The sequence below is a fragment of the Pseudophryne corroboree genome, chromosome 6 (assembly GCF_028390025.1).
Source record: "Pseudophryne corroboree isolate aPseCor3 chromosome 6, aPseCor3.hap2, whole genome shotgun sequence".
Classification (NCBI taxonomy): domain Eukaryota; kingdom Metazoa; phylum Chordata; class Amphibia; order Anura; family Myobatrachidae; genus Pseudophryne; species Pseudophryne corroboree.
The window spans coordinates 25,077,673-25,096,622 of record NC_086449.1 but is presented as its reverse complement, the minus strand read 5'-3'; the positions used below and the strand labels follow the sequence as shown (position 1 = coordinate 25,096,622).

Here is an 18,950-nt window from a genome sequence, read left to right as displayed (position 1 = left end):
GTGACACCTACAGGTAACCAGACGCATTGCACTCACTCGTCATTAAAGAACTCATCATTTATATTAAAATGACTCCATATAAATGATAAAACAATGACATTAGCAATGATATTAGCAGACATAACTTTATTTAAGAGCAATAACATATCACCAATTTCATCAATTTTTTTTCTTTTTTAAATTCAACCTTTATACAATTTGCTACATAAAATATGTCATCACCTTCTTATAATCATCTGTCAAGTTACAAAAATAGCAAATTCGATCCCGCTTCTATGAAGACCTCGATTGTCTCATTCCGGGGGAGGACTCTGGGGTCAACCAAGTTCACACACAAGGAAAATAAGATTCAGGGCAGTATGACGAGTATTTAAACATTTCAATATAAATTTTTGTTTTTGGTACAGCCACTGTTACGTTGGTGGTGCACCTGTTACGTTGGTGGTGCACACCGTGATAATCTCCTCAGTATGAGGCACCTCTGATCAGTTTGTGAACCCTGGCCTAAAGCACAGCTAGCCAATGACGATGACGCCCTCCTCAGCGATCTATGCGGATACGGACATCCGCCGCCATCTGCACAACTACTGCCACCGCCTCAGAAAAGGTCTGCCGTCAAGTGCAAATACCCCATAATAACCTCTCCGTATGCCTGCGCCACCCTACAGGGTGGTCCTTTCTAGGCACCTGCTACAGAAACCCCCAGAAGGCACCTGCACTTAGCACCACGGGAAAGTGCCCCAGAAGGTTCCACTCCAGAACGGGAGTAGCTCCATATACACTGTGCTGAAGGAGGGGGGAATTTAGTGTCTTAAAAAGGGATAAACGGTGACATACAGATATTGGTTTGGAGTTTGGAAAATCACTAGATATTGGCAACTAAATACGGCATTAAAGCTACAAACTAAACTAAATAACTACAGCGGCGTAAACATAGTAGGAGGGCCTGTAACGGATTTGAAGACCTTGTGAGGCAGTGAGGACTTTGGGTTAATAGTGTATCTCTCTAATAAAGTGTCTTTAACGAGCAGCTGAGTGCATAAGAGACCACCTGCGATGGTAGTGCTGTATCACATCACGGAAGGGGGGGGGAGTCACTGACTCCATTTAATTTCATGAATGCCCTTTTTGGGGACGATCCGTCTAATCTCCTATCAGGACGTGCGCCCACTGAGCCATCATTTGCTCACACTCTTTTAAAAAAAAAATATTGAAAATTATACAGTTTCAAATAAATCAAACCCCAAAAATATCTCACAAAAAACCCCATCCCATACCCCAACCGCCGTTAAACAGAACACTCTAGAAGCTTGGGGTTGATTCCCGTGATATCCAGCTGGGATGCGTCATCAGAACACTAGCCAAGTTGAACATGCCAAAGAAAAGGCCGGAAACCATTTTGTTTTTTTTTTGTTTTTAAACTGTATCCTCCCCCCCACTTTTTGCTTCTTCTCCCCCAAACCTAGAGGGTTCGGTGATGGGTAACTGTCCGTTGTTCTCATAGGATTAAAGTTACACACTCAAATAAATTAAAAAAACTCGGATAAAAGAAGCAAGCAAGGTGCTGCAGTAAGTGCCGGGGGGAAGGGGAGTGTGTAGGGAGATAGCGTGTTGGGGGAAGGGGTCTCCAGTGTCTGGGGGAGGTCGGTAGCAGTCTCTCAGAATCTTTTTATTCCTCAAACTTTCTCTCTTTTCACCAGTTCATGATGCAGCTGCGATTTAGGGTCATGAAATAGACCTGGCTACTCCCGCCGGAACGAACGGAGGCGAAGAAAACCTGCAAGAGAAGTAAGGGGAGAAATATAATATTGTGCTGAACAGATCACCTCAAAATAAAGTGGCAATAAGGTACATGAAAAGCAAACTATAGAAGACACGTCCAGCTCTCTTCAGTACCTTATCGTTGCGTTCGCACAGGAATTTTAGTCGCTGAGCCCTCTTGTGCATGAAGACCCCATCGAGGTGGCCGGTCTCCACTGAGCGGATCTCAATGGCCTTCTCTCCCCAACCCATGATCTGATTGGAGCAGATGTACGCTGGGAAAGAAGAGGATTGCGGTCAAGACAACCGATTACAAACGAGCTTCCTATTAGTATGTGCAGAGAGGCTGGAGTACTTAACGGCCCATAAGAGAAGCTGAATTACGTTATACGCTGGAGAAGAGGACGCGCAGTACTAATGCCCCTGAAACGGATGTTACTTACCCACAGAGGTCGGCATCTCTCCCCACTGCAGCACCACGTCCTTAATTATTCTCCCGTAAGTGTTGACGTAAACGCCCTCATCCTCATAGCACAGTAGCATCTCCATCCCATCCGTGTTTGGCAGGAATATTATGGCGTGAGGGTTAATCTGACACTGAATCTGAAGCGAGAAGCAGAACAAGGAAACATTTCCGTGTAAAAGCCAGAGACAACGGGGTCAATTCACAATGTGGTGCATTTCAAAGCCTCCGCGTCTTCGGTTGTTTTTTTTCGGATTCTGGATATACAGGAGGCATAATATTACATTGGACACGCCTGGGTTTGTTGTCTTTATTATTGTACCTTTAAATAACACAGCGTCCGAAACGGACGAATAAGTGTTGGTTTGCAAATTCACCCTGGAGTGTGAGAAGGTTTGGTGATGGGTTCAAGGTATATAAAAAGACTCACATGTACAGGGATGTAGATGTCATAGTTATTCCCCGAGTCCACGTCTACGGCGTGGAATCCGGATGAAGAACCGTAGATGACCTTTAACCTCTGACCCTCCTCCACTGTGAGGTCCACCAGCTGCGGTCGGTGGGGGAGGTCTGTGAAGGACTGGAAGGATGAACAGAGTCACAAAGTGGAGCAGATAGGTTCCATCAGGGTGGGCTTTACTGAAATAGTATTTTTGATCATCAGCTGATCCTGGGTCACTTACCTTAAAAGCCATGAACTTGTGGTAAGGTTTCGGGGCCCAAGCATAAACCTCTACAGAGTTCTTCAGCGCAATCACAAGGAACTTGATACGTTCATATTTGACTGAGGAAAAGGAAGGGAAGGAAGATGAGAATACCCTTGTCTGTAAACATGTTGATTACAGCGGTAAAGGAAGAGCTATACGTACAGCTTGGAAGTCCTTACCTACTCTATAATGTACACATCCATCCATGTCCCCTACCGTGCTCCAGCCCTGCTTCTTCTCCACCTCCGGGTCATTGTGGAGGATCTTGTTCCTGAGCCATGAGAGATAGTAGACCCGCAGCTTGTTCCTCTTACCTAGGACGCAGGAGGACAACTAGATCAGAAAGGCATTTGCACCGGTGGAGATGCTTGGGCTGGGTGTGACAGCAGAGTAAATGCTGTCTTGACATTTAAACCATATCTGCTCACCACTGATGGTAATGAGGAGGTTGAGTCCTTCTAGGACATCCATCTGCTGGAACCGCCGGCGAGTGATCAGGCTATAGACCTTGCCCTGGCCGCTGCGGTCCAACAGCATCAGCCCATTCTCCGTGCCAACCAGGAGGTTTACGCCTGTGACAGGAAAAAAGAATGTTACATAAACATGACCGGAAAGTTAAATGGACAAGAGAGAGAAAAACGCTTCCATCTGGTGTCCACTCTAACCCCAAAGCGCGGCGCATAGGATCTCAGAATTGAATCTCTTCTTGTATTTCCTGATCTCCGGAGTGTCGCTGTGTGGTCTCGTGTTAGTCGGATTCACGTTTACTACTGATCCTTTACGAGCCTCGTATTTAAGCTGCTCCAACCTGGCGGCGTCTCCGCTCACAAATGACGCTGCAGAGAGAGGGACAGATACACACTGTGTATCAAGCTGCAGCTTTGTAATTGTAGTCATCTTATAACACTGCTCTGGAGGCCATTACTTTGCTGGAAGCCTTTGGTGCAGAGGGCAAGTTACTGAATAGGGCCCAAATTACAATATAGAAACATAGAATTTGACGGCAGATAAGAACCACTTGGCTCATCTATTCTGCCCTTTTTTTTTAACCATATTTTTATCTCAAACCTTATTTGATCCTTATTTCTTTGTAAGGATATCCTTATGTCTATCCCATGCATGTTTAAATTGCTCTACTGTCTTAGCCTCTACCACCTCTGACGGGAGGCTATTCCACTTGTCCACTACCCTTTCTGTGAAGTAATTTTTCCTCATATTTCTCCTGAACCTCCCCCCCTCCAGTCTCACTGCATGTCCTTGTGTCCTATTGCTTCTCTTCATATGGAGATTGTTTCCCTCCTGGACTTTGTTAAAACCCTTGATATATCTGAAAGTTTCTATCATGTCCCCCTATGGCCACTGGAAGCTTAGCCAAGTACAATACAAAATTGCATTAAATACTATATGTGAGAATGAGGAATATGAATTGGGACTATAAGGTATGAGAAAACGCCAAAATAATCAGGACGAGTCAGGTGAGAGGCAGGAAGAGACGAGAATGAAGGGAGAAGATCGGGAGGAGAGGTATATCTGAGTGTCATCAGTGTAGAGGTTGCACTGAAGTCACAAGAGGATGATAACATGGAGTAGAGGAGGAGCCAAGACAGACCATTGGGAGAAAAAAACAGGTAGAGAAGCTTAAAGGAACAAGAGAGGAGAGCTGGGTGAGAGTGAGATCGTATGGCCATGCTGGAAGGAGGAGGGGATACGGTCAGATGAAAGGGACAGGTTGCGGAGATGGACAAGGATGGCGCAAACTTCAGAAGAGAGGGTGCAAAGTAGGGAATGAGGTCCAGGGGTAATTGGAGGGGGGGCAGGGAATGAGTTCCAGGGGTAATTGGAGGGGGGGGGGGGCACAAAGAGAGGGACTTTGGTGGGGGTGAAAAAGGATCAGATGGCAGGGGATAGGAGGAGGGTGAAGGGACATGTCCTTGCGGATTGTGTCAATCTTGGTTGTGATGTGGTGGTGAAGTTAAGGGCAGAGAGAGAGAGAAGAATTGGGAGGAATAAGGGATTAAATCTATATATACATGTACTGCGTCTATGACCTCACACAACAGTTGGTTATTGTGGAGCTGATGAGTGTGTACAACCCAGGGAGATGAAGAAACACAATACCTGCCACAGGGATGGTGTCACCGCTGCCTCCTGATGACTGGTACAAGCCCAGGTCTACAAACATAGTAAATGAGGTCTTCGGAGGAGCCTTTACCAGGCCACGGGATTGGTACTGTGGACACAGAGAAGACATTCTATAATACTGTGTAAGTGGCCTATCATCTTCCATCTCCCATGGGTTCATATCAGGATCTGCATCACCTCCTATCGCCTCCATTATAAACCAAACAGTGGGGAGGGGAAAAAAATTATTAATTTAACCACTTCATCTCTCTAAGACTTGCAGTAGACCGTCCATGAATCAATTTTCCATCAAAAACCCATAACCAATTTAGGTCACATCTCCAGTACTTGATCCATCATATGACCAACGTCCCCCTATCTAACCCAGCAGCCACTCACGTCTGTTCCACTGCCGTCCTTGTTGGGGGAGGAGCCTGGTCCCTTTGGCTCGGTGGGGGAATGGCTGGGCTGCACCACATCGGGAAGGTTGGTGTATCCATTGCTGTCAGCATGCAGAAGGTTCCGTTCCTCCTCTGGCGTCTGTAAGGGGCACATAGTCACAGTCACATACTGCACTCGTACCAGAAAATGGGGACCTATGACATTACCGCTTCCTGAAAGCAATTACAGTATGCATACTGCTGTATAAATTACCAGTGGGTGTACCACTGTCGGAGAAGACTGTTCAATATACAGTAAATAAAGATTGAGTGTAACTTCTTGTCGGAGAGGCATATATGCGATCAGAAGCTGGCAGGGAGTGCTGGTACTTGTAGTGGAGGCTCATGGAGTACCGCCTGGTAAGTTAGCTCTCCATTTGATAACACTCTTAGCAGAAGCACCATGAGGTGTCCGCTCTAACAATACTCAAAACACCCAGGGTCTACAGCTCTGCAAAGATCAGTCCTTACCCGCTGCACTATCATGGTGCCGTCACCGTATGAACTGTCCGAGGTGCTCCCCACCAGCTCCTCCACATCATGCACCACCATGGTGCTCACGCTGTCTGTGTCGGCATCTCGGCCATTCCGGCTGAAACAGAAGAGACCTCTGAGCAGGAATCATCACCTGGCAAAGTCTTCAAAAGGCTACCTGTTACCTGGCTGAGTAGTAGTCTCTGCTGCCCTCACTGTTACCTGGCTGAGGAGCCGTCTCTGCTCCCCTCCTTGTTACCTGGCTGAGGAGCTGTCTCTGCTCCCCTCCTTGTTACCTGGCTGAGGAGCCGTCTCTGCTGCCCTCCCTGTTACCTGGCTGAGGAGCCGTCTCTGCTGCCCTCCCTGTTACCTGGCGGAGGAGCCGTCTCTGCTGTCCTTCCTGTTACCTGGCTGAGGAGCCGTCTCTGCTGTCCTCCCTGTTACCTGGCTGAGGAGCCATCTCTGCTGTCCTCCTTGTTACCTGGCTCTGCAGCCGTCTCTACTGCCCTCCCTGTTACCTGGCTGAGGAGCCGTCTCTGCTGTCCTCCCTGTTACCTGGCTGAGGAGCCGTCTCTGCTGTCCTCCCTGTTACCTGGCTGAGGAGCCGTCTCTGCTGTCCTCCCTGTTACCTGGCTAAGGAGCCGTCTCTGCTGTCCTCCCTGTTACCTGGCTGATGACCCGTCTCTGCTCCCCTTCCTGTTACCTGGATGAGGAGCAGTCTCTGCTGTCCTCCCTGTTACCTGGCTGAGGAGCCGTCTCTGCTGTCCTCCCTGTTACCTGGCTGAGGAGCCGTCTCTGCTGTCCTCCCTGTTACCTGGCTGAGGAGCCGTCTCTGCTCCCCTTCCTGTTACCTGGCTGAGGAGCAGTCTCTGCTGTCCTCCTTGTTACCTGGCTGAGTAGCCGTCTCTGCTGTCCTCTCTGTTAACTGGCTGAGGAGCCGTCTCTGCTGTCCTCCCTGTTACGTGGCTGAGGAGCCGTCTCTGCTGTCCTCCCTGTTACCTGGCCGAGGAGCCGTCTCTGCTGTCCTCCCTGTTACCTGGCCGAGGAGCCGTCTCTGCTGTCCTCCCTGTTACCTGGCCGAGGAGCCGTCTCTGCTGTCCTCCCTGTTACCTGGCTGAGGAGCCGTCTCTGCTGTCCTCCCTGTTACCTGGCTGAGGAGCCGTCTCTGCTCCCCTTCCTGTTACCTGGCTGAGGAGCAGTCTCTGCTGTCCTCCCTGTTACCTGGCTGAGTAGCCGTCTCTGCTGTCCTCTCTGTTAACTGGCTGAGGAGCCGTCTCTGCTGTCCTCCCTGTTACCTGGCTGAGGAGCCGTCTCTGCTGTCCTCCCTGTTACCTGGCTGAGGAGCCGTCTCTGCTGTCCTCCCTGTTACCTGGCTGAGGAGCCGTCTCTGCTGTCCTCCCTGTTACCTGGCTGAGGAGCCGTCTCTGCTGTCCTCCCTGTTACCTGGCTGAGGAGCAGTCTCTGCTGTCCTCCCTGTTACCTGGCTGAGGAGCCGTCTCTGCTGTCCTCCCTGTTACCTGGATGAGGACCCGTCTCTGCTCCCCTTCCTGTTACCTGGATGAGGAGCAGTCTCTGCTGTCCTCCCTGTTACCTGGCTGAGGAGCCGTCTTTGCTGTCCTCCCTGTTACCTGGCTGAGGAGCCGTCTCTGCTGTCCTCCCTGTTACCTGGCTGAGGAGCCGTCTCTGCTGTCCTCCCTGTTACCTGGCTGAGGAGCCGTCTCTGCTGTCCTCCCTGTTACCTGGCTGAGGAGCCGTCTCTGCTCCCCTTCCTGTTACCTGGCTGAGGAGCCGTCTCTGCTGTCCTCCCTGTTACCTGGCTGAGGAGCCGTCTCTGCTGTCCTCCCTGTTACCTGGCTGAGGAGCCGTCTCTGCTGTCCTCCCTGTTACCTGGCTGAGGAGCCGTCTCTGCTGTCCTCCCTGTTACCTGGCTGAGGAGCCGTCTCTGCTCCCCTTCCTGTTACCTGGCTGAGGAGCAGTCTCTGCTGTCCTCCCTGTTACCTGGCTGAGTAGCCGTCTCTGCTGTCCTCTCTGTTAACTGGCTGAGGAGCCGACTCTGCTGTCCCCCCTGTTACGTGGCTGAGGAGCCGTCTCTGCTGTCCTCCCTGTTACCTGGCTGAGGAGCCGTCTCTGCTGTCCTCCCTGTTACCTGGCCGAGGAGCCGTCTCTGCTGTCCTCCCTGTTACCTGGCTGAGGAGCCATCTCTGCTGCCCTCTCTGTTACCTGGCTGAGGAGCCGTCTCTGCTTCCCTTCCTGTTACCTGGCTGAGGAGCTGTCTCTGCTCCCCTCACTGTTACCTGGCTGAGGAGCTGTCTCTGCTCCCCTTCCTGTTACCTGGCTGAGGAGCCATCTTTGCTGTCCTCCCTGTTACCTGGCTGAGGAGCCATCTCTGCTCCCATCCTTGTTACCTGGCTGAGGAGCCGTCTCTGCTGTACTCCCTGTTACCTGGCTGAGGAGCCGTCTCTGCTCCCCTCCCTGTTACCTGGCTGAGGAGCCATCTCTGCTGTCCTCCCTGTTACCTGGCTGAGGAGCAGTCTCTGCTGTCCTCCCTGTTACCTGGCTGAGGAGCAGTCTCTGCTGTCCTCCCTGTTACCTGGCTGAGGAGCAGTCTCTGCTGTCCTCCCTGTTACCTGGCTGAGGAGAAGTCTCTGCTGTCCTCCCTGTTACCTGGCTGAGGAGCCGTCTCTGCTCCCCTTCCTGTCACCTGGCTGAGGAGCTGTCTCTGCTCCCCTCACTGTTACCTGGCTGAGGAGCTGTCTCTGCTCCCCTTCCTGTTACCTGGCTGAGGAACCATCTTTGCTGTCCTCCCTGTTACCTGGCTGAGGAGCCGTCTCTGCTGTCCTCCCTGATACCTGGCTGAGGACCCGTCTCTGCTCCCCTTCCTGTTACCTGGATGAGGAGCAGTCTCTGCTGTCCTCCCTGTTACCTGGCTGAGGAGCCGTCTCTGCTGTCCTCCCTGTTACCTGGCTGAGGAGCCGTCTCTGCTGTCCTCCCTGTTACCTGGCTGAGGAGCCGTCTCTGCTGTCCTCCCTGTTACCTGGCTGAGGAGCAGTCTCTGCTGTCCTCCCTGTTACCTGGCTGAGGAGCAGTCTCTGCTGTCCTCCCTGTTACCTGGCTGAGTAGCCGTCTCTGCTGTCCTCCCTGTTACCTGGCTGAGGAGCAGTCTCTGCTCCCCTCACTGTTACCTGGCTGAGGAGCCGTCTCTGGCTCCCCTTCCTGTTACCTGGCTGAGGAGCCGTCTCTGCTGTCCTCCCTGTTACCTGGCTGATGACCTGTCTCTGCTCCCCTCCCTGTTACCTGGATGATGAGCCGTCTCTGCTCCCCTCCCCGTTACCTAGCCGAGGAGCAGTCTCTGCTCCCCTTACTGTTACCTGGCTGAGGAGCTGTCTCTGCTGTAATCCCTGTTACCTGGCTGAGGAGCTATCTCTGCTGTCATCCCTGTTACCTGGCTGAGGAGCCATCTCTGCTCCCCTCGTTACCTGGCTAAGGAGCTGTCTCTGCTGCCTTCCCTGTTACCTGGCTGAGGAACCGTCTCTGCTGTCCTCCCTGTTACCTGGCTGAGGAGCCGTCTCTGCTGTCCTCCCTGTTAACTGGCTGAGGAGCTGTCTCTGCGGTCCTCCCTGTTACCTGGCTGAGGAGCAGTCTCTGCTGTCCTCCCTGTTACCTGGCTGAGGAGCCGTCTCTGCTGTCCTCCCTGTTACCTGGCTGAGGAGCCATCTCTGCTCCCCTCCCCGTTACCTAGCCGAGGAGCCGTCTCTGCTCCCCTTCCTGTTACCTGGATGAGGAGCAGTCTCTGCTGTCCTCCCTGTTACCTGGCTGAGGAGCCGTCTCTGCTGTCCTTCCTGTTAACTGGCTGAGGAGCCGTCTCTGCTGTCATCCCTGTTACCTGGCTGAGGAGCGGTCTCTGCTGTCCTCCCTGTTACCTGGCTGAGGAGCCATCTCTCTGCTCCCCTCCCCGTTACCTAGCCGAGGAGCCGTCTCTGCTCCCCTTCCTGTTACCTGGCTGAGGAGCTGTCTCTGCTCCCCTTCCTGTTACCTGGCTGAGGAGCCATCTCTGCTGTAATCCCTGTTACCTGGCTGAGGAGCCGTCTCTGCTGTCCTCCCTGTTACCTGGCCGAGGAGCCGTCTCTGCTGTCCTCCCTGTTACCTGGCCGAGGAGCCGTCTCTGCTGTCCTCCCTGTTACTTGGCTGAGAAGCCGTCTCTGCTGTCCTCCCTGTTACCTGGCTGAGGAGCCGTCTCTGCTGTCCTCCCTGTTACCTGGCTGAGGAGCAGTCTCTGCTGTCCTCCCTGTTACCTGGCTGAGGAGCAGTCTCTGCTGTCCTCCCTGTTACCTGGCTGAGGAGCAGTCTCTGCTGTCCTCCCTGTTACCTGGCTGAGGAGCCGTCTCTGCTGTCCTCCCTGTTACCTGGCTGAGCAGCCGTCTCTGCTGTCCTCCCTGTTACCTGGCTGAGGAGCAGTCTCTGCTGTCCTCCCTGTTACCTGGCTGAGGAGCCGTCTCTGCTGTCCTCCCTGTTACCTGGATGAGGAGCAGTCTCTGCTGTCCTCCCTGTTACCTGGCTGAGGAGCAGTCTCTGCTGTCCTCCCTGTTACCTGGCTGAGGAGCCATCTCTGCTCCCCTCCCCGTTACCTAGCCGAGGAGCCGTCTCTGCTCCCCTTCCTGTTACCTGGCTGAGGAGCTGTCTCTGCTCCCCTTCCTGTTACCTGGCAGAGGAGCCGTTTCTGCTGTCCTCCCTGTTACCTGACTGAGGAGCAGTCTCTGCTGTCCTCCCTGTTACCTGGCTGAGGAGCCGTCTCTGCTGTCCTCCCTGTTACCTGGCTGAGGAGCCATCTCTCTGCTCCCCTCCCCGTTACCTAGCCGAGGAGCCGTCTCTGCTCCCCTTCCTGTTACCTGGCTGAGGAGCTGTCTCTGCTCCCCTTCCTGTTACCTGGCTGAGGAGCCATCTCTGCTGTAATCCCTGTTACCTGGCTGAGGAGCCGTCTCTGCTGTCCTCCCTGTTACCTGGCTGAGGAGCCGTCTCTGCTGTCCTCCCTGTTACCTGGCCGAGGAGCCGTCTCTGCTGTCCTCCCTGTTACTTGGCTGAGAAGCCGTCTCTGCTGTCCTCCCTGTTACCTGGCTGAGGAGCCGTCTCTGCTGTCCTCCCTGTTACCTGGCTGAGGAGCAGTCTCTGCTGTCCTCCCTGTTACCTGGCTGAGGAGCAGTCTCTGCTGTCCTCCCTGTTACCTGGCTGAGGAGCCGTCTCTGCTGTCCTCCCTGTTACCTGGCTGAGGAGCCGTCTCTGCTGTCCTCCCTGTTACCTGGCTGAGCAGCCGTCTCTGCTGTCCTCCCTGTTACCTGGCTGAGGAGCAGTCTCTGCTGTCCTCCCTGTTACCTGGCTGAGGAGCCGTCTCTGCTGTCCTCCCTGTTACCTGGATGAGGAGCAGTCTCTGCTGTCCTCCCTGTTACCTGGCTGAGGAGCAGTCTCTGCTGTCCTCCCTGTTACCTGGCTGAGGAGCCATCTCTGCTCCCCTCCCCGTTACCTAGCCGAGGAGCCGTCTCTGCTCCCCTTCCTGTTACCTGGCTGAGGAGCTGTCTCTGCTCCCCTTCCTGTTACCTGGCAGAGGAGCCGTTTCTGCTGTCCTCCCTGTTACCTGACTGAGGAGCAGTCTCTGCTGTCCTCCCTGTTACCTGGCTGAGGAGCCGTCTCTGCTGTCCTCCCTGTTACCTGGCTGAGGAGCCGTCTCTGCTGTCCTCCCTGTTACCTGGCTGAGGAGTAGTCTCTGCTGTCCTCCCTGTTACCTGGCTGAGGAGCAGTCTCTGCTGTCATCCCTGTTACCTGGCTGAGGAGCGGTCTCTGCTGTCATCCCTGTTACCTGGCTGAGGAGCGGTCTCTGCTGTTCTCCCTGTTACCTGGCTGAGGAGCCGTCTCTGCTGTCCTCCCTGTTACCTGGCTGAGGAGCCGTCTCTGCTGTCCTCCCTGTTACCTGGCTGAGGAGCCGTCTCTGCTGTCCTCCCTGTTACCTGGCTGAGGAGCAGTCTCTGCTGTCCTCCCTGTTACCTGGCTGAGGAGCCATCTCTGCTCCCCTCCCCGTTACCTAGCCGAGGAGCCGTCTCTGCTCCCCTTCCTGTTACCTGGCTGAGGAGCTGTCTCTGCTCCCCTTCCTGTTACCTGGCTGAGGAGCCGTCTCTGCTGTCCTCCCTGTTACCTGACTGAGGAGCCGTCTCTGCTGTCCTCCCTGTTACCTGGCTGAGGAGTAGTCTCTGCTGTCCTCCCTGTTACCTGGCTGAGGAGCCGTCTCTGCTGTCCTCCCTGTTACCTGGCTGAGGAGCCGTCTCTGCTGTCCTCCCTGTTACCTGGCTGAGGAGCCGTCTCTGCTGTCCTCCCTGTTACCGGCTGAGGAGCCGTCTCTGCTGTCCTCCCTGTTACCTGGCTGAGGAGCAGTCTCTGCTGTCATCCCTGTTACCTGGCTGAGGAGCAGTCTCTGCTGTCATCCCTGTTACCTGGCTGAGGAGCAGTCTCTGCTGTCCTCCCTGTTACCTGGCTGAGGAGCCGTCTCTGCTGTCATCCCTGTTACCTGGCTGAGGAGCGGTCTCTGCTGTCCTCCCTGTTACCTGGCTGAGGAGTAGTCTCTGCTGTCCTCCCTGTTACCTGGCTGAGGAGCCGTCTCTGCTGTCCTCCCTGTTACCTGGCTGAGGAGTAGTCTCTGCTGTCCTCCCTGTTACCTGGCTGAGGAGCCGTCTCTGCTGTCCTCCCTGTTACCTGGCTGAGGAGCCGTCTCTGCTGTCCTCCCTGTTACCTGACTGAGGAGCCGTCTCTGCTGTCCTCCCTGTTACCTGGCTGAGGAGTAGTCTCTGCTGTCCTCCCTGTTACCTGGCTGAGGAGCCGTCTCTGCTGTCCTCCCTGTTACCTGGCTGAGGAGCCGTCTCTGCTGTCCTCCCTGTTACCTGGCTGAGGAGCCGTCTCTGCTGTCCTCCCTGTTACCGGCTGAGGAGCCGTCTCTGCTGTCCTCCCTGTTACCTGGCTGAGGAGCAGTCTCTGCTGTCATCCCTGTTACCTGGCTGAGGAGCAGTCTCTGCTGTCATCCCTGTTACCTGGCTGAGGAGCAGTCTCTGCTGTCCTCCCTGTTACCTGGCTGAGGAGCCGTCTCTGCTGTCATCCCTGTTACCTGGCTGAGGAGCGGTCTCTGCTGTCCTCCCTGTTACCTGGCTGAGGAGTAGTCTCTGCTGTCCTCCCTGTTACCTGGCTGAGGAGCCGTCTCTGCTGTCCTCCCTGTTACCTGGCTGAGGAGCCGTCTCTGCTGTCCTCCCTGTTACCTGGCTGAGGAGCCGTCTCTGCTGTCCTCCCTGTTACCGGCTGAGGAGCCGTCTCTGCTGTCCTCCCTGTTACCTGGCTGAGGAGCAGTCTCTGCTGTCATCCCTGTTACCTGGCTGAGGAGCAGTCTCTGCTGTCCTCCCTGTTACCTGGCTGAGGAGCCGTCTCTGCTGTCCTCCCTGTTACCTGGCTGAGGAGCCGTCTCTGCTGTCCTCCCTGTTACCTGGCTGAGGAGCCATCTCTGCTGTCCTCCCTGTTACCTGGCTGAGGAGCTGTCTCTGCTCTGCTCCTGTCGTTCTGGGTCCCCCTCTTCCTCATCTTCATCACTGCTGTCCATCTCATCACTGGAGGAAGAGGAGTAATCAAGCGCTTTTTTGGGAGGTTTTGGAACATCTTCAGGACGGTCTTTCACTAATAAATGGTCCTGTTAGAGGAGGTATGAGCCAGTTAGTTGTCTGGGAAGAATACTTACCAAACAGGACAGATAAGAGGTTTGGGGACATGAAGACTAACAAAGAAGATAAATCAAAATAAAAGCATTAATATTCCTATACAATGATATTCATACACAGACATCCTCTCCTACACACACTGTTACAGTAACACACACGGATCAGACAGAGGACATCCTCTCCATCACACACTGTTACAGTAACACACACAGATCAGATAGAGGACATCCTCTCCTACACACACTGTTACAGTAACACACACAGATCAGATAGAGAACAACCTCTCCTACACACACTGTTACAGTAACACACACAGATCAGATAGAGGACATCCTCTCCATCACACACTGTTACAGTAACACACACAGATCAGATAGAGGACATCCTCTCCATCACACACTGTTACAGTAACACACACAGATCAGATAGAGTACATCCTCTCCATCACACACTGTTACAGTAACACACACAGATCAGATAGAGAACATCCTCTCCTACACACACTGCTACAGTAACACACACAGATCAGATAGAGGACATCCTCTCCTACACACACTGTTACAGTAACACACACAGATCAGATAGAGAACAACCTCTCCTACACACACTGTTACAGTAACACACACAGATCAGATAGAGGACATCCTCTCCATCACACACTGTTACAGTAACACACACAGATCAGATAGAGGACATCCTCTCCATCACACACTGTTACAGTAACACACACAGATCAGATAGAGTACATCCTCTCCATCACACACTGTTACAGTAACACACACAGATCAGATAGAGAACATCCTCTCCTACACACACTGCTACAGTAACACACACAGATCAGATAGAGGACATCCTCTCCTACACACACTGTTACAGTAACACACACAGATCAGATAGAGTACATCCTCTCCTACACACACTGTTACAGTAACACACACAGATCAGATAGAGGACATCCTCTCCTACACACACTGTTACAGTAACACACACAGATCAGATAGAGTACATCCTCTCCATCACACACTGTTACAGTAACACACACAGATCAGATAGAGTACATCCTCTCCTACACACACTGTTACAGTAACACACACAGATCAGATAGAGGACATCCTCTCCTACACACACTGTTACAGTAACACACACAGATCAGATAGAGTACATCCTCTCCTACACACACTGTTACAGTAACACACACAGATCAGATAGAGGACATCCTCTCCTACACACACTGTTACAGTAACACACACAGATCAGATAGAGTACATCCTCTCCATCACACACTGTTACAGTAACACACACAGATCAGATAGAGTACATCCTCTCCTACACACACTGTTACAGTAACACACACAGATCAGATAGAGGACATCCTCTCCTACACACACTGTTACAGTAACACACACAGATCAGATAGAGTACATCCTCTCCATCACACACTGTTACAGTAACACACACGGATCAGATAGAGAACATCCTCTCCTACACACACTGTTACAGTAACACACACAGATTAGATAGAGGACATCCTCTCCATCACACACTGTTACAGTAACACACACAGATCAGACAGAGAACATCCTCTCCTACACACACTGTTACAGTAACACACACGGATCAGACAGAGAACATCCTCTCCTACACACACTGCTACAGTAACACACACAGATCAGATAGAGGATATCCTCACCTACACACACTGCTACAGTAACACACACAGATCAGACAGAGAACATCCTCTCCATCACACACTGTTACAGTAACACACACAGATCAGACAGAGAACATCCTCTCCTACACACACTGCTACAGTAACACACAGATCAGATAGAGGATATCCTCACCTACACACACTGCTACAGTAACACACACGGATCAGACAGAGGACATTGTCTTCTACACACACTGTTACAGTAACACACACAGATCAGATACAGGACATCCTCTCCTACACACACTGTTACATCAACACACGGATCAGATAGAGGACATCCTCTCCTACACACACTGTTACAGTAACACACACAGATCAGATAGAGGACATCCTGCCTACACACAATGTTACAGTAACACACACGGATCAGACAGAGGACATCCTCTCCATCACACACTGTTACAGTGACACACAGATCAGATACAGGACATCCTCTCCTACATACACTGTTACAGTAACACACACAGATCAGATAGAGGACATCCTGTCCTACACACACTGTTACAGTAACACACACGGATCAGATAGAGGACATCCTGTCCTACACACACTGTTACAGTAACACACACGGATCAGACAGAGGACATTGTCTCCTTCACACAATGTTACAGTAACACACGGATCAGATAGAGGACATCCTGCCTACACACACAATGTTACAGTAACACACACGGATCAGACAGAGGACATTCTCTCCTACACACACTGTTACAGTAACACACGGATCAGACAGAGGACATCCTCTCCTACACACACTTACAGTAACACACACGGATCAGATAGAGGACATCCTCTCCTACACACACTGTTACAGTAACACACACGGATCAGACAGAGGACATCCTCTCCTACACACACTGTTACAGTAACACACACGGATCAGACAGAGGACATCCTCTCCTACACACACTTACAGTAACACACACGGATCAGATAGAGGACATCCTCTCCTACACACACTGTTACAGTAACACACACGGATCAGACAGAGGACATCCTCTCCTACACACACTTACAGTAACACACACGGATCAGATAGAGGACATCCTCTCCTACACACACTGTTACAGTAACACACACGGATCAGACAGAGGACATCCTCTCCTACACACACTGTTACAGTAACACACACGGATCAGATAGAGTACATCCTGTCCTACACACCCAGTTACAGTAACACACGGATCAGATAGACGACATCCTGCCTACACACAATGTTACAGTAACACACACGGATCAGACAGAGGACATTCTCTCCTACACACACTGTTACAGTAACACACGCGGATCAGATAGAGGACATTCTCTCCTACACACACCGTTACAGTAACGCACACGGATCAGATAGAGGACATCCTCTCCTACACACACTGTTACAGTAACACACACGGATCAGACAGAGGACATCCTCTCCTACACACACTGTTACAGTAACACACACGGATCAGATAGAGGACATCCTGCCTACACACACAATGTTACAGTAACACACACGGATCAGACAGAGGACATTCTCTCCTACACACACTGTTACAGTAACACACGCGGATCAGACAGAGGACATCCTCTCCTACACACACTGTTACAGTAACACACACGGATCAGACAGAGGACATCCTCTCCTACACACACTGTTACAGTAACACACACGGATCAGATAGAGGACATCCTGCCTACACACACAATGTTACAGTAACACACACGGATCAGACAGAGGACATTCTCTCCTACACACACTGTTACAGTAACACACACGGATCAGATAGAGGACATCCTCTCCATCACACACTGTTACAGTAACACACACAGATCAGATAGAGGACATCCTCTCCTACACACAATGTTACAGTAACACACGGATCAGATAGACGACATCCTGCCTACACACAATGTTACAGTAACACACACAGATCAGATAGAGGACATCCTCTCCTACACACACTGTTACAGTAACACACGGATCAGATAGAGGACATCCTCTCCTACACACACTGTTACAGTAACACACACGGATCAGACAGAGGACATCCTCTCCTACACACACTGTTACAGTAACACACACAGATCAGATAGAGGACATCCTCTCCTACACACACTGTTACAGTAACACACACGGATCAGATAGAGGACATCCTCTCCTACACACACTGTTACAGTAACACACACGGATCAGATAGAGGACATCCTCTCCTACACACACTGTTACAGTAACACACACGGATCAGATAGAGGACATCCTCTCCTACACACACTGTTACAGTAACACACACGGATCAGATAGAGGACATCCTCTCCTACACACACTGTTACAGTAACATACACGGATCAGATAGAGGACATCCTCTCCTACACACACTGTTACAGTAACACACACGGATCAGATAGAGGACATCCTGCCTACACACACAATGTTACAGTAACACACACGGATCAGATAGAGGACATCCTCTCCTACACACACTGTTACAGTAACACACACGGATCAGATAGAGGACATCCTCTCCTACACACACTGTTACAGTAACACACACGGATCAGATAGAGGACATCCTCTCCTACACACACTGTTACAGTAACACACACGGATCAGATAGAGGACATCCTCTCCTACACACACTGTTACAGTAACATACACGGATCAGATAGAGGACATCCTCTCCTACACACACTGTTACAGTAACACACACGGATCAGATAGAGGACATCCTCTCCTACACACAATGTTACAGTAACACACACAGATCAGATAGAGGACATTCTCTCCTACACACACTGTTACAGTAACACACACAGATCAGATAGAGGACATCCTGTCCTACACACACTGTTACAGTAACACACACAGATCAGATAGAGGACATCCTCTCCTACACACACTGTTACAGTAACACACACAGATCAGACAGAGGACATCCTCTCCTACACACACTGTTACAGTAACACACACAGATCAGACAGAGGACATCCTGTCCTACACACACTGTTACAGTAACACACAGATCAGATAGAGGACATCCTCTCCTACACACACTGTTACAGTAACACACACAGATCAGATAGAGAACATCCTCTCCTACACACACTGTTACAGTAACACACACAGATCAGATAGAGGACATCCTCTCCTACACACACTGTTACAGTAACACACACAGATCAGATAGAGGACATCCTGTCCTACACACACTGTTACAGTAACACACACAGATCAGATAGAGGACATCCTCTCCTACACACACTGTTACAGTAACACACACAGATCAGACAGAGGACATCCTCTCCTACACACACTGTTACAGTAACACACACAGATCAGATAGAGGACATCCTCTCCTACACACACTGTTACAGTAACACACACGGATCAGATAGAGGACATCCTGTCCTACACACACTGTTACAGTAACACACACAGATCAGATAGAGGACATCCTCTCCTACACACACTGTTACAGTAACACACACGGATCAGACAGAGGACATCCTCTCCTACACACACTGTTACAGTAACACACACAGATCAGATACAGG

At 51.4% G+C, this 18,950-nt stretch overlaps 1 protein-coding gene across 6 annotated transcripts in view; it reads right to left on the bottom strand.

Annotated features, from left to right (window-relative positions):
- Nucleotides 1-106: 106 nt before the first annotated feature.
- MINK1 (misshapen like kinase 1) overlaps nt 107-18,950 on the bottom strand; it is a 116,863-nt gene continuing 98,019 nt past the window's right edge. For all 6 annotated transcript variants that reach the window (XM_063930786.1, XM_063930784.1, XM_063930785.1 and 3 more), the window contains 12 exons: nt 13,514-13,677; nt 5,964-6,084; nt 5,452-5,592; nt 5,050-5,161; nt 3,597-3,767; nt 3,360-3,503; nt 3,111-3,245; nt 2,908-3,008; nt 2,655-2,804; nt 2,205-2,364; nt 1,897-2,036; nt 107-1,777 (listed from right to left, as the gene is read on the bottom strand). In XM_063930786.1, coding sequence (XP_063786856.1) covers nt 1,694-1,777; nt 1,897-2,036; nt 2,205-2,364; nt 2,655-2,804; nt 2,908-3,008; nt 3,111-3,245; nt 3,360-3,503; nt 3,597-3,767; nt 5,050-5,161; nt 5,452-5,592; nt 5,964-6,084; nt 13,514-13,677 — 1,623 coding nt within the window. In that variant the 3' untranslated portion in view covers nt 107-1,693. The remainder of the gene's footprint in view (nt 1,778-1,896; nt 2,037-2,204; nt 2,365-2,654; nt 2,805-2,907; nt 3,009-3,110; nt 3,246-3,359; nt 3,504-3,596; nt 3,768-5,049; nt 5,162-5,451; nt 5,593-5,963; nt 6,085-13,513; nt 13,678-18,950) is intronic.